Source organism: Malaya genurostris, chromosome 3, assembly GCF_030247185.1.
Source record: "Malaya genurostris strain Urasoe2022 chromosome 3, Malgen_1.1, whole genome shotgun sequence".
NCBI classification, from domain to species: domain Eukaryota; kingdom Metazoa; phylum Arthropoda; class Insecta; order Diptera; family Culicidae; genus Malaya; species Malaya genurostris.
The window spans coordinates 125,051,530-125,074,315 of NC_080572.1; the positions used below are offsets into that span (position 1 = coordinate 125,051,530).

The window sequence follows — 22,786 nt, forward strand, 5'->3', positions numbered from 1 at the left end:
ACTTGCGTATCCCAGTGAATTAACTTGAATACCAGAGTTCGATTGCCGCAGATGTTCATTAGTAGTATCGAATACAAATATGCTATGTCGGTTTAAAAAAAATCCATTGGTCACTGCGAAATGGACACTAATGAAGATAATATTATAGATAAAGCAAATTACACGAAAGAACATGAAATGCCTAGTTCATCAACGAAGGGGAACGACTATTCGAGAATTACGGTCATCTCCCCAGAACGGTGTGTATAAGTCGCTATCAAACAATTTCTTCATTTCAGTAGCAAAAATCGATGATCATAAACTGCTTGTGTCTATAATAAGACTATTGTTCTATCAGAGCTCATTCATCCACATGAATAGTTCGTTTACCATCGATTTAGCGTAAATGAAGTTTTGTAATATGCTTTTGCAGCGGTGACAGTAGTTTCTGAGTGAATAGCATTAGCATTTATGATCATTGGGAATTGCATTTAGTATTTATTATTATAGGGAATTGAAACATTCTTGAAAAATATTATTCATGAAATCTTGAAGTTAGTACGTTGGTTGTAATGAGTTTAGCAAGGGAGGATCTAACCATAAACATGAGAATAAATAAAACTATGCATGTGATGTTCATGTAGTGACAGTTTCTCTCCCAATTTCCTCAAATTGAATCGGATTGAGAGATTTTTAAAAATATAAATGCATAAAGACTGAAAACTTTTCAAGCCATCATGGAGGAAGTAAATGATTGTCAAGGCCCATGCAAGAGCAAGCTTTACTCGGAGAAGTTGACCAGCTTCAGTTGATGTGTGATGGATTCTTCAGTTATTTTATCGTTGTTTGATTACCTCTGACCGTCACGAGCTACGAGAAAGGACTTATGACGCAGGGATCTGTATAACTCTCGGATGGTCAAAGAAGACAATAGTTCAGATCAAATCCCACAAAAGAAATTGTATACCAAGACTTTGCTTTGCTCTGATACCATATCGCCTGAAAGCAAACGCAGCTAACGAATCGAAGAATGAAGTGAATCTTCAAATAATCGGAGTACGGTAGTCTACATCCAGGCCTGAGAACTTCCATACAAATACTTGCAATACAAATTGCTTGCAGAGTCTCACGAAAGAAGCAGTATTAGTTGTATGTATGATTAGTATGAATATCACCAATTTGCGCTCCGTGTTTTTACAAGTTGTAAAAATGAAAGAAATTTGTAGAAACTGATTGCACAAGCACGAATCTATGTTGATCATTTGAAGTATGGTATTCGATTTTCTCAAGGATCATTTGACTCACAGTAAATATAGCTGTACTACTGCGATAATTTGTACCATTTAACTTACAGTCCGTCGCAAAATTGAGTGTACACATGTAGTTCCCTTAGTAATTTTCATTTTCAAAGGGATTACAAGAAATTAAATGGCAATTATTATAGTTTGACAATAGCGCTTTTCATATGAATAACAATCAAAACAAGAATAATAACAATGGAATTTATTAGAAATTCGTTATACGAAAGCAAAACCTTCGATGCTGATCTTGCAAAATTGAGTGCACAATTAATTTATTGTTAATAAAAACAAGTTTGAATGCCGTTAGTCATAAAAAATCTTATTCAGTATTTTGTGTGTCCTCCTTTGGCATGTATCACGGCTTGTAAGCGACGCGGCATCGATTCCACCAGATTTTTTTGTCACTGTTAGTGGAATATTTTCCCAAATATTTTGAATTGCCGTTTTGAGGTTTTTCTTATTTGTTGAGTTAACATTTTTAGCCTGTTCTTCACCTCACACCACAAATGCTCAATAGGATTCAAATCGGGTGATTGAGAAGGAGTTTTGAGTTGTTTCGGCACATTGTAGAGCAACCACTCACATACGATGTAGGAGGTGTGCTTGGGATCATTGTCTTGCTGGAAGCAAGGATGACTTTTATCGTATCAAAGAACGCTCACTGGCAACTCTTCACACGATTGAATCAGTGCCATCAAAGAGAAACAGATATCATCGCAACAACAAAAACCCGACATGGCTCATTTAACATAGAATCGACACCAGTGCGAGAGCGAATTTCTCTCGATGACATTTCTGAGAATCAAATGCTAGCACGCTGCTGTGGGGATCGATTTTCTGCGATAATTGTCAACTTGCGATTCTCTCTTGGGAAATTCCACACAGCAACGATCATTATCAGACTGTAAATTTTTTTAAGGGCGTGAAATACTCAGAGTATGAAGTAGAGCAAAGAAATGTAGCAAAATTCTCTCACGGTTCATGCATTGAGAGACTCGAGTTCTTGTAGCTACCGGATTGAAAATGTTGTATACAATATAGAAAGCAATATATGTTAGCAGCTTCTGTCAAATTTTCGGCAATCACCAACACTGGCTGGAAGTAATAACCCTGTGGTAATTTTAATTTTTTCACCGAAGATTAAAGATTGTTTAGATAACCCATTTTGTTTATATTCGTTTCAATAAACTTCATAGTACCAGTTCCATTAGCCGCCATCGAGCCCCACATCATTGTCTTCCATCCGATTCAAACAAGTTGATTTTCTTTTCATCAGTGAAAATTACATTATTTCAAAAATCTTGAGGCATATTCACATGTTCTTTCGCAAATTTCAGCCGCTTTTTGACGTTGGCTTTGAAGAGTAGCGGTTTTTCGGAGCTACTCGGCCGTGTAAATTATGCCTATGCGCTACGCGTCTGATGGTATCGGCACTAACAGACCTTTGAATATTGTCAGCAACTTCCACAGCCAACATCGGAATATTTGTTTTAAAATATTATCGTAATGTTCGCACGATCTGCCGCTCATCTCCAGGTGTTAGAATATGTTTTCGCCCTCTACTAGCTAGATTTTTCGAGATCCCCTCGAACTTCCACTTTTAATGATCTTGAATACTGTCGGATGTGGTCTTCCAATGATTTCAGCAATTTCCCGTAACGATTTTCCCCGACAGCAAAGACTTATTACCTGAGTTCGCGTGGTACTTTCCGTTTTTTTCTTTTCATAGTCATTTCGATTAAAACACAGTTTAATTGAGTTAACAATGAATTTGATCACTGACCAAGCAGCTGACAGATGTTAATATATGACACTGATATAAAACACCTCGAAAATTTTCGATTAACATATGTATAGAATAGAATATGTTGAGGAACACATAAGTGTGCACTCAATTTTGCTACATTGAAAACGGCTCATTTATCATATTTTCGATTTTACTAAAATACTTAGAAACATTTTGCATACTTTGTATACATACATCTCAAGCTGACAAATATATGTATTGTACTCATTCACAAATTTCCATTCATAGTGATAGTTGTCTTGGAAATGTTAGAAAAAATGTGAACTAACTGGTGTGTGCACTCAATTTTGTATATATGTATATTATGGATATATAGACTGTATATCCATTTTAACCCATTATGTCCTAGCGTATGATATATCATACACCCTCATTTTTGTTTACGGCCGTATGCGATACGTTCGAAAGTATAGCAAATTCTTATTCCCGTTTACGTTCGAATCAATCACACTTTTACACATCGTACATGCATAAAAACAACGCCCATCCAACTTTAAACTATCAGTTCTGGTACAGATTTGAGTTGTAAATAAAAATCTTTGACATCATTTGTTATTTGACTTGTTTTTTGCCTTTCTCATATAGAAAGGTTATGCAATCACTTGAAAAACCAACTAGTGAAAATTGGCCCGGAGGGCCAAGTGTCACATACCATTCGACTCAGTACATCGAGCTGAGCAATGTCTGTGTGTGTCTGTGTGTGTGTGTGTGTGTGTGTGTGTGTGTGTGTGTGTGTGTGTGTGTGTGTGTGTGTGTGTGTGTGTGTGTGTGTGTGTGTGTGTGTGTGTGTGTGTGTGTGTGTGTGTGTGTGTGTGTGTGTGTGTGTGTGTGTGTGTGTATGTGTCAAATAATCTCACTAGGTTTTCTCGGAGATGGCAGAACCGATTTTGACAAACTTAGATTCAAATGAAAGGTCTCGTGGTCCATACGGAATTCCTGAATTTCATCCGGATCCGACTTCCGGTTCCGGAGTTATAGGGTAAAGTGTGTTCAATATTGTACACCGTCACTTAAACCGGCGAAACAAAAAACGTAAAAAATTTCCTAAACTGGTCTCAAAACTACACAAATCGATAGACATTATCAGTAGGCAACTAAACAAACCGATTCCGGCTATCCTGGTTCCCGGTATCCGTTTCCGGAAGTACCGGAAATAGTGGTCATATATACCAAAATAGATCTCACTCACTTTTCTCAGCGATGGTTTGACCGATTTCCACAAACTTAGATTCAAATGAAAGGTCTCCCGGTCCCATACGGAATTCCTGAATTTCATTCGGATCCGACTTCCGGTTCCGGAGTTATAGGGTAAAGTGTGTTAAAAATTGTATACCATCACTTAAAATGGGGAAAAACCTTAAAAAAATTTCTAAATCGGCCTCAAATCTTTTCCAATTGATAGTTTTTATCAGTAGACGGTCAAACAAACCGGATTTCCGGATCCGGAAATATAGGGTAAAGTGTGTTAAAAATTGTATACCATCACTTAAAATGGGGAAAAACCTTAAAAAAAATTCTAAATCGGCCTCAAATCTTTTCCAATTGATAGTTTTTATCAGTAGACGGTCAAACAAACCATTTCGGTTATTCTTTTAAGAATCGAAAAAAATCATTTTGAAAAATACCACAGTATTATATATGATAGTATGATTGATATGAGAAAGGCATCATTACACCACTAGGTGGATTAAAAAAGGTTTTTTCAATGATTTTGTATCATCATGTTTGCTTACGTCCGTATCGACCATACGACGAACACATGCTTTCGAACGAATGCGAACAAGCCATTCTTGTTTTCACTCGAACGTGTACGTACGCGATTCCTGTGCAAAAGAAGGATCGGTAGCGCAGGTAGTTTTTTAAGGAAGTTTGCAAGCATCAAGGAAGTGACGAATGCTACATAATAAATAAATATCGTACTCAGGACCAATTTTATTCAAATCGGTAAATGAAATTTTCAAATTAAACTTCGTGCAAAGTAAAAAAAAAGCATTTGAAATAGCTGTCCGATCAGTAGTATCTGCGAAAAATATGTTCCATTTTTCTTGCAATTTTGTCATGTTTTCGATAGCCTACATATTTATTTCATTGGTAAAATCATGCATTTAATATAAAATAAAGCATGTTTACCCATGGCGTATTTTCCATAAAGTACTTAATAGATGCAAAATTGATGCGTAAAAACTTTGAACCTCGCATACATTCAAAGGCTCCCCAGAAAAAACAGCATTTTACTACACTGCTATGCTTTCTAAATGATTTCTGCAAAACACAAATTTATGATTTGATTACAAATCACCTTTAGATTCGAAAATAATGTTGTTAGAGATTGGTTAAACTTTTTTCAATGTGTTCGAACGGTTGATTCGCAACATTAAACTGACGAATCGAAACCACGGCATTTCGTCTATTCGTCCGTAAACGGGAATGGGACATTTCGTTCGTACGAATGATGTTCGAATACACGTTTCGTTTGAAACTAAAATGGCATACATTCTAGCGTTTCGCATATGGTTAATCACATGAATTGGACTGATTACACCAAGGCTTAGCATTTATTTTAAGAAGTTTACTGATATTTGAATATTTTGTGGCAAACGAGTCGCGTTCGAATTCATTCGAGTGAAAACAAGAATGGCTTATTCGTATTCGTTCGAAAGTACCCGTTCGTCGTATTGCGTATACGGACGTAAACAAGAATGGGGTAATAGTCAGAAATATTTATTTTTTCAAAAAATGTTTACTGTGGAACTGCACTACTAAACAGCTTCATGATAACAAAAACAGGTAAACTGCACTACGCAACTTCTTTGTGTGTTAAATCTGCTCTTTGTTTTTCAAAATTTAATTGTGTTTGATCCTTGACCTTTGACCTACTAATGACTAAAAATGACAGTGCAAAAGTAAGTTATATACTGCTTTGTATTTTTTGGTCGAATTATGCGCCAATTCTTATATCTTGTGAGAAAACATTAGCAGAGGCTCTAAAAAGGTTATATCTATTAAAAAAAACAGATAATGTGTAAAATAATGTAAAATTTGATGCTAACATTTGTGTGTATGATATATTATACGGTGGAATAATTTCGTTAAGAAAAGTTTTCTAACAGTGGTTTTGCGTTACCCATAATCTTCAACACATATTATAATGGAACTGATGATATCAGTTCATTTGATTTTCAAATTTCAAAACCCCCTGGTTATAATGGGTTAAGAACAGGGACCTTTAATCGATTGCTTCCTAACCGCCGAATATAAAGATATTATAAACAATTGGTTATAACTTCTGAGATGATACCTTTTTTACCGATCAAAATGTTTTCTGCATTAATATTGGTTGGTCTCTCAAAAATTGTGACTAATTATCGATTGCTTTATTAAAATAAATAGAACAAAATATTTCGTAAAACAAACAGAAAAATTTCAATAAATATACAATAAATAAACATATTCCCTCGAAATAACACGTAACAGTCGTTTTTTCTAAGAGCGTATGATAACTCGCATTTATTTATTGAAATAGTGACAAAAGACTATCTGGGTTGATATAGCAAATATTCCTGCTTGAAACTACTAAACATGATAACTATTTTTCTCAATGGTTTAGTTTGTTCAATCAATACTTTGATAAAAATAACAAATATTTTACTTGTGCGTTCCTGTCAAACAGTTTCACAGTAAATTTAATTTGCAAAATCAGTTTCAAATGAATGAACTCTAGTTAAAGATCATAATTATTTATAGCGCTTTGAATTTACAAACATTTTAGTTGGAATAATTGCACTTAACTTCAGCTATTTCACTTACTCTTACTCTTTCAGTCGTAGTCCGGGTCTCTGCTGTATACAGGAGGCGTCTCCATTCAATTCGGTTCATGGCTGTTCGCCGCCAGCCTCGGTAGCTGCGAAGGGTCCGCAGGTCGTCCTCAATTTGATCGATCCATCTTACCCGCTGCGCGCCTCTTCTTCTTATACCGGTTGGATCATTATCGAGAATCATTTCAACCGGGTTGTTCTCCGACGCTTTAACAACATGCCCGGCCCACCGTAACCGCCCGACCTTGGCCATTTGGACGAGGGTTGGTCCTCCCAGCAACTGGTGCAGTTCATGGTTCATTCGCCTTTTCCACGTACCGTCTTCCATCCGCACTCCGCCGAAGATGATTCGCAACACCTTCCGTTCAAAAACACCTAGTGCGCGTTGATCCTCCGCAAGCATTGTCCAGAACTCGTGCCCGTAGAGGATAACCGGTCTAATCAGCGTCTTGTAGATAGTTCCGATTTCCTGACAATATGCGTCTCTGAAATCCTTGCTGGTGTCATTATCGGCAGTCACCAGTGAGCCCAAGTATATGAACTCGTCGACCATTTCGATTTCATCACCACCAATCAGAACTCGTAAACGGTGGCTGACGTTATCTTCTCTCGAGCCCCTGCCTTTCATGTACTTTGTCTTTGACACATTGATGTCTAGTCCAATCCGCTTGGCCTCAGCTTTTAGTCCGATGTACGTATCTTTCATCTTCTCAAAGTTGCGTGCTATAATATCAATATCATCAGCGAAACCAAGTAGCTGGACGGACTTTCTGAAAATCGTGCCACTCGTGTCTATCCTCGCTCTACGTATCACACCCTCCAAAGCAATGTTGAATAGCAGACACGAAAGGCCATCACCTTGCCGTAGCGCGGAGTTTCGAAGGGACTCGAGTTTATCCCCGATACTCGAACAACGCACATCACTCGATCCATCGTAGCCTTGACCAATCGTATCAGTTTGTTCGGGAATCCGTAGTCGTGCATGATTTTCCATAGCTGTTCTCGATCGATTGTGTCGTAGCCTGATTAGAAATCGACGAATAAGTGATGTGTGAGCACATTGTATTCGCGGCACTTTTGCAACACCTGGCGGATGGCGAACACGTCCGTGGTAGCGCGTTCGGCCATAAATCCTGCCTGATATTATCCCACGAATTCGTTTGCAATCGGTGAAAGTCGACGGCATAAGATTTGGGAGAGTACCGTGTAGGCGGCGTTCAGCAGAGTTATCGCGCGGTAATTGCAGCAATCCAGCTTATCGCACTTTTTGTAGATGGGACACACGATTCCTTCCATCCATTCCTCCGGTAAAACCTCGTCCTCGCAGATCTTTGTAACGACCCAGGGCAGTGCTTTCACTAGTGCATTATCACCGTGTTTTAGTAGCTCGCCTGGTAATTGGTCAACGCCAGCGGCCTTATTATTTTTCAAGCGGCTTACCTCCTCCTCGACTTCTTGGAGGTCTGGGACCGGCAGTCTATCGTCCTCCGCACGCCTTCCCAAGTTCGTTACCGCGCCGCCTTTTTCGTATTCCGCCACATCGCCATTGAGGTGCTCGTCGAAATACTGCCGCCACCTCTCGATCACCTCACAGTCGTTCGTGAGAAGATCCCCGTTGGGATCCTTGCACATATCGGCCTGTGGCACATGGCCTCTGAGCGAACGGTTCACCTTCTCGTAGAACTTCCTTGTGTCATTAGCACGAAACAGCTATTCCATCGCTTCGCGATCTCGGTCTTCCAGTTGGCGCATTTTTTTCTACGGGATACCGAGTCTGTTCCGCGCCTGTCTGTATCGCTCCTCGTTTGCTTTCGTCCGGTGTTGCAGCTTGCTTGCCCAAGCGGCATTCTTCTCGGCCACTAACTGTTCACATTCGTCGTCGAACCAGTCGTTCCTTACGTTCGGAGTCGCCGTACCTAGCGTTGCTGATGCAGTGCTACCTAGATCAGAACTGATGTCTCTCCAGCAATCTTCAATAGTAGCTGCACCAAGCTGCTCTTCCGTTGGTAATGCCACTGCCAACTGCTGCGCGTAATCTTGGGCTACTCCAGCATCCCGGAGCCGCGCGATGTTAAACCGCGACGTTCGGTTTCGACGTTGGGTAGCCACCGTCGAAAGTTTTGAGCGCATGCATACAGAAACCAAGTAGTGGTCCGAATCTATATTCGCACTGCGATAGGTGCGAACATTGTTGATGTCCGAGAAAAATTTTCCGTCGATCAAAACGTGGTCGATTTGGTTTTCGGTCTGTTGGTCAGGTGATCTCCAGGTAGCTTTGTGGATATCCTTGCGGGGAAAGAAGGTGCTTCTGTCTACCATTCCTCGGGAGGCCGCAAAGTTGACACACCGTTGGCCGTTGTTATTCGATGCGGCGTGCAGGCTGTTCGGCCCGATTACAGGTCGGTACATTGCCTCCCTTCCGATGTCATGTCACCGATGATAATTTTTACGTCTCTGCGTGGGCAGCCGTCATAGGCTTGTTCCAGCTGCACGTATAACGCTTCTTTCTCGTCATCGGGCCTCCCTTCATGTGGGCAGTGCACGTTGATGATGTTGTAATTGAAAAAACGGCCTTTAATTCTCAACTTACACATCCTAACGTTGATCGGCTGCCACCCAATCACTCGCTGACGCATCTTGCCCAGCACTATAAAGCCAGTTCCCAGCTCGTTCGTTGTGCCACAGCTTTGGTAGAAGATAGCCGCTCGATGTCCGCTTTTCCACACCTTCTGTCCCATCCAACAAAGCTCCTGCAGCGCTACGACGTCGAAGCTGCGAGGATTTAGTTCGTCGTATATTATCCTGTCGCAGCCTGCGAAACCTAGCGACTTGCAGTTCTATGTTCCAAGTTTCCAATCGTAGTCCTTATTTCATCGCGAGGGTCTATACCGATTGTTCCGGGTCGTATTCTCTCCTGTATTATTCGTAATAGATGTTTTACGGGCGGCTTATTAGGCCTACGCCAACCCCCTGTCTCGCCGGAGGATCATCGTGCTTGCTCTGTTTAATGTCCCAACTAGCACTAGGACGATCCCTTTGGTGGGGTTGCCACCTTGGATTTAGCTGGACGGGATACAGCATTTCATACTCAGCTGCTGGATACCAGAACCGACACTGTTTGAAGCCGCTCCTAACATGGAGTACAGACGCTCCGACATCTTCTAAAGAGGACCCCCTTCCCTGTCAGCATACGACACCGCGGGGAGGTAGGGATAGGAGTTACTGGACAAGAGGCTAAGAGCCACACTGCGGTCTGAACTACGCATTGTCCAGTCGTTTACCAACCCACTATTCAGCTATTTCAGCTAACGCTTTTGTTTGTTATAATCATACATTTTAGTTTGTTTCAAGAAAAAACGATTTCTATCAAAATAACTTGCAAGGTACTACTTTAATTTAAATTTACATTCATTTTTTAATTCTTAAAACCAAAGCTTTTGATTGATGCATTCATTTAAACATTACCCGAATAAGATCCTAGATAAATTAAACCAAAAAGCAGGAATAAATCAACGTGACATCGCCGATAACATCAACTCAATTTTGGTTGACATGTATTAAACAGTTTGTTTATTTCCACATTTGATATGACCAACATATTTATTCTAATCAAACAGAGAACATTATTGATATTGACGGGAAAAACTAGTTCAAAACAATCATATTCCCAAAAGAAATTTTATTTGCAACTAGTTTTGTCCAAATCGGTCCAGCCATCTCTGAGAAATACGTCTACGAAAATTTGAGCGAATTCTAAACCTATTTTTTATATTTATAAAAAAGGTAAAACGGCTAATATACCATTTCAAGTAAAAAGCAAAATAGCGCTGAGTTGCAATGCAATTTCTAATGAAACATACGTGCAATAGTCCAGTAAATTTACGAATCGGCTGCGAAGTCTGTTGAAACAGAAAGTCAAGCTCTGCAACGGAATGTAGTGCCCTGACTTTGCTTTGCTTGGATTTCCAATAAAAGCCAGAACAGAAGTTTTACACCGAAGGAGATAAATTCGAAGTAAATGATTGCTTAAAAAGGCAGAAAATATCGGAGTTTGCCTTGAAATTTCTCATTTGGTAGACTATCTGCACCTGTGGAAAGGAAGTGAAATTTTTGGAACACTAATGGTGAAATTTACATGACTGAATACCTTCAAAAGCGTATTTGCCGGTTTTGGTGTAGAACCATTGAAAAACCATTTTTGTGACCAGATTTCACTCCCGGTCACTACTCCGAAAACAAGCCGAAATGATATAACACTAATTTAGTGCATTTAGTCTTCAACGACTATAATCCTCTGAACTACCCTGAACTACCTCCAATCGATATATGTTGGGTTATGCAATGGAACGGGAACTCCGAAATGTGTGGCACTAATTCCATGTTCGCCCATTGCACGTGAAATACAATATGCATAAATAAAAGGTGAAAAAACCTAAAATGTAACCTATTTTCTTGGTTCATCTAAACAGTTCCAATAATTTGCAAGCATGCGTATAGTATAGTCGTTACTAAAAATACAATTACCATGACAAATCGTATAGGCTATTCTCCGTGAAAATAAACCAGTTATGTATTGCTATACAAAGTAACGCCATTTCTTTTATGGCTCTGACGCCTTTTTTAGTTGCTTTTTAATATGTTTCCTTATATGTCGACCCATGCTTAACGATCCCCTGCCCTTTCCCCCTCCTCCATGGGGTAGGACCATGTAACAAACTTCTTTAACCAAAAATAATTACTCATGTTATGTCTGGTCGCTTACTGTTATGAATTATGAGTCGTTCACAATGAATGAATCGAATTCCTTATTAATTCTGAAACGAATATTATCTCATTACACGAGATTATTTTTTGTTTCAAGACATTCGATTTATTAGTAAATATCGGTATACATTTAATATCAACATATAGCAATTGCTCAGTTCTCTAATTCATTTCCATATCAACCAAATCTTTGTAAAACTACATCAAATTTCGTAAATCAAAGAGATCACACACCATTTTTGCTTCCCGAATGTAGTGAAACTATTAGACAACATTTCCATTTCAAGGTAAGACATAATTATTCAATTCATGATAAGGCATAATATAATAACTTATGTAATATTGAAATCAATCTTATACAGAATCTTAAACAGCTTGTCTGATTGATACTTCTTCTACTTTTAGCACGTTAATGTGAATAATGTATCGTCACTCAACCGAATTCGTTGCATTGACGAATTTAACAGCTGATATCCCCATCGGGTTGAGTGATTAATGGAGGACATTATTTTGTCGTTCTATTATTACATTAGCAATATATAATGTTCAAGAGCTTTTGTCAGAAGGAAAGCACAAATGTTCCTTGGTTGTTTTGTTTTGGCGGGATTTAATCAGCGCATATTGAATGTATGCCCAGAAAAGATAACAACCTCTGCACCAGTTCCGTTTATAACAAACAAGGATCATTTTTAACTTATTATTTGATCTATATTCATAGCTAGTTGATTGAACAGTGGCTTACCTGTACTCCTTTTTATCCGAAAAGGATTTGTCTGGTGCTTCTAGATAGCGGATGCTACTTTCTTCATCTCCGTACGTATCGTCCCGTGCTGGCATCTTGAACAGTGCGTTGGAAACCAGTTTTGATTCCGGTGAAAGAGCTCGTTTGCGCGTCATTAATGTTGATGCACCAGGCGCCAATCGACTACACCCGTATCTCGCGAAAACGGTGAAACATGCTATCATAACCAACAGCACATTACCTGGATGACATCGATTGGAGACAATAGGAAATGCCACGGTCCAATGTCGGAACCAGGAAGACGGGTGAGAATGAAATGACAAAAAAAAACAGACACGAGTGTGAATAAAACCGTCAGAACGTGTTTACAATACGATTTAGCAAGCGCAAAAAATCAAGCATTATAAATTGGACTGTTGTTGCCCGACGTTACATGATAATGACCGCATTTTGGGCCGAACAACCACTTTCCACGAGCTCTCGGACGTGTCTGCTCCACGCGCGCCTCTTTGGTGAACTGATTTCTAACAACTAACACAGTAGTATAGTGTCCCAATCGGGTGTCATCATTGGATTCGTTCTACGTTCGCCTCCGTGGAAGCTAAATTATTTATCCACCATAAAGTAATCAATCAGCTGTATGTAACTAAAAGCTGCCTGTTGTTAGTTCGTATGTCTATTGATTAGCTACATTGGATAGCCACTACATCCAGTTACTGAAAACACTACCGAGGCACTGTAATGATGGAATCAAACTAACCGTTTGCCGATAGTAGTAGTTCATCAATTCGCATCCGTTCATTTCGAACCTTTCACGTGCGTGAGGGTGTTGCGTGGAAGATACCTCCGATGTTAGAATGGTACACCAAACGACTTTCAGAATTGCAATACATCATGCAACAGGTTGTATTGAAACGATACTATAGAATTGATTTCACATCCTAGCTACATTATATGCTGGCAAGTTTTTCTTAACCTTTTGTATTCAAGTTTCATCAGTACTGAAAATCCATTTGATTTTCAGCTTTTGTGATTTTCAAATTCTTCATCTTTGAAAGAAATCGAAATGATTTATTTTATATCTTTTGATTATTATTTAAATGCTTCGTGATCTTGAATCGATTTGAATCTTTCTAACTCGAATAATTATATTTGCACTAGCAGCGGACCAACAAGGGAAGCAAAAATAGAAATTGTAATTGGTTCAACAGATCCTGGAAACGCGAAGACCTTCTATAAAGAAGAACATTAATTGTCTCTACACAATGATAGAAGTTTGCGATAAGTAGAATATCAAAACATAAAACATTGGGAATAGTTCTGAAGTATGCAATCGATGTGGATTTTCCAAATTTAACATTGGTCGATATATTGAGTATTTTCAGTGATATCAGTTCTTTTCTTGGTTCTATTGAATAGGGTAACAGAGGTATTTTGGCCCACTTTAGGATTGATTTTATTTTGGCCCACTTTGTGAAAATATCCACCAAATGTTGCAATATCTTTGAAAAACCCTTCCGCAATAGTTAATTTACAGTGATTAGCTTCAAATTGATAAAATATATACACTTATCACATTGATTAAATCCATAAAGTTTTTTAGGTTGGCCAAAATATATGAAGTGGCCAAAATACCTCTGTTACCCTACATCTGAAATTTCTAACAAGTGTAGATTATACAGTTGTTTGTAATTTCACTCGAAGATTTCACATGTTTCCTGTTGCACACACGCTTTAAAAAATGGAAGAAAGGGTACTAGATACTACTGACTGAAATCTTTCTGCACGTATTGATGGTAATGTGATTAGACTAACGATACTCTTAAAGATTAGGTTAAATTTACCAAAAAAGTTGCTCTCAAAATGCAGAGAATAATAACATTAAAATAGTATTAGCATTATAAATATCCTGCTGGACTGGGTATCAATCAAAAATCTAGAGCTAGCATATCTTATTAAAGGCAAGGCAATGTTTGATGAGCTTTGAGTTTGAGCGACCACCCCTGGTTGCTACTCCGTTACTGATCGGGATTTGCTGAAATTGTACAGGGAATTTCTAGATCCAACCTGGGACTGGTAAATCATCCTTCAATGTACATCTTCTGGTAACCCCAGAATTCATTGATCAGTACCGGCGCCAATCAGGCCCGAACGTAGATCGTCTAAGGAATGAGAAGGGATGTTAGTCCAACACTTGTTGTCACTAGAGGCCGTATATACTACTGCGCACTCCACAAGTGTCACGGGGGAAGAATTTTTGTTAGTATAAATTTCAGTAATGGTAGTATTTGCGTGCGACCTAGTATGTTCTGGTTTCAAGATGCTCGGATGCACCACTAAACTCTCTGACTTCCCGAGTGAAAGTTTCAACAATATCCGATACTGAAGTCCCGAGGAGTCTTGATTCACAGTTCTTATTCGTGGAAACTGAAGGGATATTTTAAACACTATCGCGTAACGAATAAAAGCTTCCCTATTTTTTCTAAATGGAAATACCTGCTACAAAATAAACGAGTGAATGGGACTCAGACAAAATAGTTGATTCATTGTAGTGACAGATTCTAAAAAATGTATAGAATCATTTTAAATCACCAAACAAAGGTCAACAGATTTCACGCGCGACTTGATTTCTTATTATTTCCGCCTTTTTATTATAAATATTTATTAAAATTATTAATTGGTTATATTGCCAGCCGGCTACCGAGAGAAAATTATTAATTTATCAAACAAACAAGTATTTTTTACTATTTATTCTATATACCGATATACGTTTTCTCTGTTATTAGCTTTGTAATACACTAAGGTCTTTTTTATGCGGTTTTTATGCGACTTTTTTATGCGAATTTTCAAAGTTTTGCGGTTTTTTCATGCGAAGTTTCAGAGTTATGCCTTTTTTATGCAAAATTTCAGAGTTATGCGGTACGTAAACTCGTATAAAAAAAGACTTCAGTGTATTAACGAATTTGCGCAATAGTTGATTTTTTTCATTCAATTTATAATCTTGAAAGACAAGCAATGACATAGAAGAAGAAAACATATCAAATAAAATTTCTATCCAAAGCTAGTCGCAAATTGATAAGTTGATTGAAGAGATAATTAAATAAAATAGAGTAATCGAAAGTGAAACGCTGAAAATATCTAATAACTGAAAGGAAAAAGGAACTCCTACAATTGTCGCCTTTTGCGACATGGAAACAGGAACCCAGTGGATCTATTCTTGGCTCATTTTTTTCCGCCGGTTTCCGCACGGCATCTAGGCTGGTACTGTCCGGGGAAAGATAATAGGTACTATCAATCTCCTAATGGACCCCAGCCACTAAAGGCAAGGCAATGTTTGATGAAGCATCAAAATCCTTTCCAAACTTGGACGATGGTAACTAACAACGCTCAAAATATGCTACATAATGGTGATTGACTTTGCATAATATATAGCATTGTATGCTTAAGAAACTATCATTGAGGCACTCTTCTTCAGACCTGGTGAGACAATCGAAGGCGATCGATATATCATAGGTGGATATTGACAAACTTTGTGTTACCAGTCTATAATTTTAAAAGGTCTGGGTAGCATCTTGTTCCAACAAAATGGGACTAAAGAATGCACACAGTATACAATACACGGTTTATACAAAACTTTTATTCTAGTGAAATTATTCTACTCAAACACTGATAAATTAATTCCTAAAATTGGTTTTAGGATCCTTGATAGTGTTTTGCAATTATTTCACTATTTTTCAAATTTCAATCTGTGGATAGGAGAGTTTTAAAATGGCATTTTTAATATCATCATGATCGGTAGGGTCTCGTAAACAACACTGCAATTTTTTAACAACATGTTGGATGTGATGGCACTGGCAACCTGTTGTATTTGCAAAGAACTCGACGATGCAACAAAAATAATGCAAGACGCACTTTTCTCCATTCTTTGTCTAGAACTCTAGTTTTGCTGAACACCGAATGAATAATGTTCATATAATTAAACATTTTGTCATTCATTCGTCTATTGAAATTTTTTCGGTAAACCAATCAACATTCCATTGATTGTTGTGGCTAATCGTACAGCATCGGTACCGAAACACTTATATGCAAGAGAGACTGCAAGATATGTTTACATGAAGTAGAAAATATTCACCGAAAAACTCGTTTTTATTGCTTCAAATTGTTCATCTCCAGTTTGGCAACAGCATTCAAAGGTTCAATACATATGTTTTGTTTGCATAAATAAATGTTCAGATCATATTTCATGAAAAATCTCTTTTTGTAATTTCAATATACGTCATATGCCATGACTAGTAAGAATGTAAGGAACGAAATATACCTGGTTTGTATTGAAATGAACCTGAATACACTTCTAATTTACACCGAAATGCGTGAAAAAACGTAAAACGTCTGGCCGGTCTGTCAGACCGAAGGTACAAAAATGTCTGTCAGACGGAGGGTTATATTACCTATTGCGGAAGGATTTTTCAAAGATATTACAACATTTGCTCAGTGGCGTCTAGTTCTAATGTGCACCGCGTGCACTGCACAACCGGTCAAATTGAAGGAATTAGCTGCTTCCCCAACCACATTAAATTATATTTTAAATTCTTTATTTATTCGATGAAAGCATGTCAGGGGTACCGAATATAAAATAATAAGCGATTTTGTTCACAGCACAGTATGCACAAATTTTTCCTAAGCTGTTGGCGCTTGCTGGTCAATAACAGTCAGACGATCTTTTTATGTCGCATTGCCGTGCCGCTCTGAACTCGAGTACTTTGCGTGTATTCAAACACATCTCAAATACATCTAACTTAAAATTTAAAGTATCTCTGGTCGTAGGGTCTTTTCCGTGCACATGAGTTACTGCACAAATTCAGAAAGACTTGTTGTTCTCTCTATCAGGTTTGGCTCTTCGAGTACTACTATGAACACCTTCAGAAGAGACTTATGCTTGTGGTAGATTGCTGTCTTAGTTGCAACATCGAAGTGGTTTTATTGATGAAGTTATTGACAGATTTTACCGACTGCAGAGCGCCGAAGTAAGTTTAATAAAAAATCCTATCCAAAAGTATATCGTTATTTTATTGTATAGAAAAGCACATGCGAAAATCCATTTCTCAATCTTTAGTTTTCACTTACAACGAACTGTTACATCTGATATCATTCCACATAATCAGTGCACAACCCGTATGTTTTTTCACGAGACGCCACTGCATTTCCTGGATATTTTTACAAAGTGGGTAAATCCTAAAGTGGGCCAAAAGTTCTCTGTTACCCTACTACACTACATTTTATCTATGAATCACGTAGCTTCTACTGGATTCTGCATTAAATAGTTTCCAAAAAAACCTACGTGGAAAATAGGGTCTCATTTCAGCATCTTAGAGCTAATCAGGTCTGGTCCTAGGCGCGAATGTCAAAATTGTTTATTTCAAATCGATTCTTCAAGATATATTCCTATCCGTGACAGCCTCCTAAATATCCCTGACTCAACTTTATTTTTCGACACATCCATGCAGCGCGAAGTGCGTGGAATCCCGGAACATCTACGCTCGATGGAAATCCCAAAAATATTTACAAGTAAGTTCAGGCATATTGACTCTGAAAAAATATTTTACACGGACGGATCACGAATTGAAAAGGCTACTGGGTTTGGTATATTCAACAATAATGTTTCGGCTTCATTTAGCTAATCGCTGGCAAGCTTCTTGGGATAAAGATGATGTGGGTCGGTGGATGCACTCAATTATTCCTAAAATATCAAAAAAGGCATGGTTCAGGGGACTGGATGTGAGTAGGGACTTTATTCGTGTGATGTCCAGACTCATGTCCAATCACTACAGGTTAGATGCACATCTCCTTCGAATTGGACTTTCCGAGACTAGTCATTGTGCTTGTGGCGAAGGTTATCGCGACATTGATCATGTCGTTTGGACATGCGTGGAGTATCGTGATGTCAGATCTCAACCAATAAATTCCTTGCGTACTCAAGGTACTCTATCCAATGTCCCAGTTCGCGACATTCTTGCTTGTTGTGACCTTCCTTACATGAAACTTCCAATTTAAATTTTATTTTATGTTAGACTCATTTCTCTTCCATGAGTTCACCCAATAGCCAGCTATATTATATGAATAATAGTGATGAACTGATACAGACAAACCTAAATATTTATAAGCTCATGTACAAAATAAATAAATTTAATTTAATGTAATTTATAATAGCAAATCGCTTGATAAAAACAGTGTTTAGATTAACTAATGAATACCAACATACTAATATGATAATCGAAATGTATTAGGTTTAAAGTACTATGTATTGTGGATGCCACCGCGAAGAAAAACTTATGTATATTGCCTATGAAATAAACGTATTTATGGGAAAAAAAAGTTTATTTTTCGGAAAAGCTGTTGTGCAATGAAAAAATTCTTCTCATCATCGTGTAAACATATTTATGTGAAGTACAGATGGTCGGGAGCAATTTCTTTTTCCTCGAACCCGACTCCTAACCGATTAAAGAAAATTTTCACCTGTACCCGATTAAACAATAAAAAACTTTAACCGTACCCGAGCGAGCAGTAAAATTTTTTACCCATACCCGATCAAAAATAACAATTTTTACCCGTACCCGACTAAAAACCCGTCGGGTACGGGTTCGGTTCCGGTTTCGGGTACAAATACCCGAAACCCGACTATCTCTACTGGACAGCAAGTATCACACAAAGCGCTATAAAACGATTTAAAGCTTTAACTGGTTACCATTGATCTTGTGTCATGCGTTTGCGTCTGAGAAATCTGAAACTACCCAGGGTGTTTAAGATTAATTTCTAATTTAATTTTTTTTAATCCATTCAATGGTGTAATGATGCCTTCCTCATATTACTTATATTTTCAAAAACATCACTATAAGATTCTGTCAAGATATTTTTTAAACTTGAATAAAATCAAAAACTTTCTTTGTTTATAAACTACCATAGCCTTTTCAATTTGTAAGAGACAATTTCAGCATCTGGAAGTTTTATATGGGAGATCTATAATAAAATTGAAACCGAAACAAACGTATCTCCAGCAAGTCGTTTTAGTTTTATTTATTCGAACAGTTCTACTGTCAAATTTAAAACTGGTATACGCTGCCGTTCTATTTTTTTGTATTTTTGAAACACGAGTAAAACGCTGCTAGGGCTGTTTTTCTTGTTAAAAATTCCAGATTTAAATGATTTAAATTAATTTAAATGACATAAACCATGCATCTAGAACTATAACACTCCTGAACATGCCCTAAACAGTTACGTCATGTTAATATATATTTCAAGGTGGCAACCCTATACAAAATTGAATAAAACACGCTGTGTGCTTGGCGTTTTTTCTTCTTCCGTACCAGATTTTGCATCATTTTGCATGACAGTTTGAAAGTTTTGATACTAATTGCCCTATAATTTCGAAACCGAAAGTCGGATCTGGATGAAATTGCACACTATCTCTTAAGAAACTGATGTCGTTTTCGTTTTTAAATTGCACTACACTGGTGTAGCGAAAGCTGCACTGAAACCGTTCGTTTTTACCAATTGCACTACACCAGTGCTACACTTTTTCTGCACCGATGCCACTGGTGTAGCACTCATCAAAAGTTTGGTGTAGCTCTGTGCAATGGAATCGTCTATTGTAGCCAATGGTTACTGTTTATGTTTTCGTCATTATTGTTCGTTTATTCATACCTCAGTGTAGCACTGTACCGGTGTAGTGCAAATTAAAAACGAAAACGCCATGAGTTTTGATTCGAATCATGATTTGTGAAAATCGGTTTAACCGTTGCTGAGAAATCGAAGCTAGCTCCGTTTTTGAAGCTTTCTTCATTATTATTGGTGCGTTCAGAAAAGGAAATCGGGTACTAGTAGTCCCAAAATATATTTATATAACCATTAACTAGCACGGTAGATGAATTTTCCAGTAAGTTTTGTAAAAATTTGCCCTCGTTGCGCCATCACTTTAAAAAAAATACTCATGAAATTGATAATTTGAAAGATTTGCACATTCTGCCTTAAATTCCGGAACCGGAAGTCAGATAAAAATGACATTCAATAGCGGGCTATGGGACCATAAGTACTTTCGTTTGAATCTAATGCCGTTTTTCATTGAAAAACACTGGTGGCGTGGATTGCTCTGATTTTGCACTTTCGAGCAGAAATGCAACATTCGTACTGTGTTTTATTGCGATTTCTGACCGAAAGTGCAAAACCAGAGCAATCCACGACCCCAGTGTTTTTCAATGAAAAACGCCATAAGTTTGTGAAACTCAGTCACGCCATCCATGAGAAAAGTGAGTGACATTTTTTTCATTTTTTGGTGCATATCACTCTGTAATTCCAGAATCGGAAGTCGGATCGAGATAAAATTTAATAGCGATCTATGGGACCATAAGACTTTTCATTTGAATTTCTGCAAATCGGCTCAGTCTGAGAAAATCGAGTGACATTATTTGTCACATACACACAGACATACACACACACACACACACACACACACACACACACACACACACACACACACACACACTTTATGATCTCAACAAACTGAGTCGAATGGTATATGACACTGACAAGTAAAGGAAATCTAGCTCCAAAGAAGATATTATTATACCATATTTGAACGAGTTCGGATGGGATATAATTTTTTCAAAATTTAAACCCTTGACGGAGTTAGGGTGGTTCTGTTGATTTTCATTTGATTTGGATTTTGAAACAACCGTGCCATCGAAAAAATCAGGCATTGTTTAGGTATTATCGGGATGGTAAAACTCTTAATTTTGTAGTAATGGATGAATCATTTTTTGAACACGTCAATGTGCTTCGGTTTCACTTTAAATGTGGACGACTACAAAGAGTTTTTCTAAAAAATAATTAACAATCAACCATGCCTTTTCATTGAAGCTCTGTTAGAAGGAAATGCATGGTGTTAGTTCTAGTACCCTAGCTCCCATGTTGAAGGAAGGTTAAAGCTGAAGTTTAAAAAATTGAAATTTTGAGAAAATTGTCTTCAGTTCTTTCAAATATATTTTATAACGATATGAATTCCTTTTGGGAGCAGATTTTACTTGTTAACCCGTGTATAGCCTTTAAAAGATTTTTTTATATTTTTTGTCGTGTCGCTCCCAATTGAAATTCCGGTTTGAAATTTTAAACACACTTCTCCTTGTAGTTATGGAATGGTTGTGCCATCTCTGAAAAAATGTAGTGAGTTCCTCTCTGGAGTTTTTGACCACTATTTCCGGCACTTCCGGAACCGGTTTCCGGGGGCCAATAAAACAGAAGTCGATTCTTATAACCAGCAACTAACATGACCTACAAATTAGAAGAATATTTCCCTCTTTGACATCGTCCCGTGGGCTTGAAATTTCAAACACTCATCACCCAGTAATTATGGAACCGGAAGTTGGATCCGGACCATATTCACGTATTACGTATAGAACCGTTAGACCTTTGATTTGAATTTCGGTTTGAGAAAATTGGCTGTGCCATCTCGAAGAAAAGTAACCAGTAATCTATTGAAATTACAGTTTTTTTACTCATAGCCTTGTAATTGCAGTACCGAGAATCAGATCCATATGAAATTAAAAACAAAAACTATCTATAATTCATATGCATATGTGCACGGAAAAGCCAGCGATCGCAAAACAACTAAAATATTAGTTGTTTTTCTGATTTTGATTGGTTAAAATTTGGTACAACTAATCGACTGTTGTTTTAACTAATCTGTCATTTTTGATTTATCGTGCTGGCAGCTTAGCAACAACACCCAACAAGTAATGAAACGTTTCAGTTGAGCAATGCCAAACACCCTGAGCGAACAATGAAACGTTTCAATGAGATGTCACTCGTGCAATTGAGCAAAGACACAATCCCAGCAAAGCTACTTGTATGCATGAAAGCAAAAAAAATGTCTCAGTTGTTTCAACCAATTATTCAGTTATTTGAACTTAAAACGCCAATTGCAATAAATATTTTTTACTGTTAGCCTCTTCGGGGGCAGCTAATCGTTCACTGCTTGAACAACGAATTTTTACCTAATTAACTGCTTATATCTTTATCACTAAACTCACAAAGGATATGGAAATGAACCAAAAGATTACAATTCTCAAAAGGGAACTCATCAGAAAAATGGTCACAGGGAATTAGGAATTTTTTCCTTCACTTGCAGAATGGCTCGCTGGTAAACCTAATGCTACAGATACACATTCAAAAAAATACAAATAGTACCACTTCACTTTAGCAGCAAATTTTTAAGCGTTAAGCGGTTTTAATAACATTGACATGAACTGTCCTAGAATACATTACTCTCAGATGAAATTAAAACATTTATACTGTAGGAATATCTATTTAACACATGGAAAACTTGTTT

The 22,786-nt window shown here is 37.8% G+C and overlaps 1 protein-coding gene across 4 annotated transcripts in view; it reads right to left on the bottom strand.

Annotated features, from left to right (window-relative positions):
* Positions 1-22,786, bottom strand: part of LOC131434803 (nardilysin-like) — a 44,207-nt gene that overhangs the window by 16,366 nt on the left and 5,055 nt on the right. For 3 of the 4 annotated variants that reach the window (XM_058601965.1, XM_058601963.1, XM_058601964.1), the window contains one exon: positions 12,409-12,649. In XM_058601965.1, coding sequence (XP_058457948.1) covers positions 12,409-12,632 — 224 coding nt within the window. In that variant the 5' untranslated portion in view covers positions 12,633-12,649. Of the gene's footprint in view, positions 1-12,408; positions 12,650-12,841; positions 13,172-22,786 lie in introns of those variants that run through there. The other variant, XM_058601962.1, reaches the window with a different exon arrangement.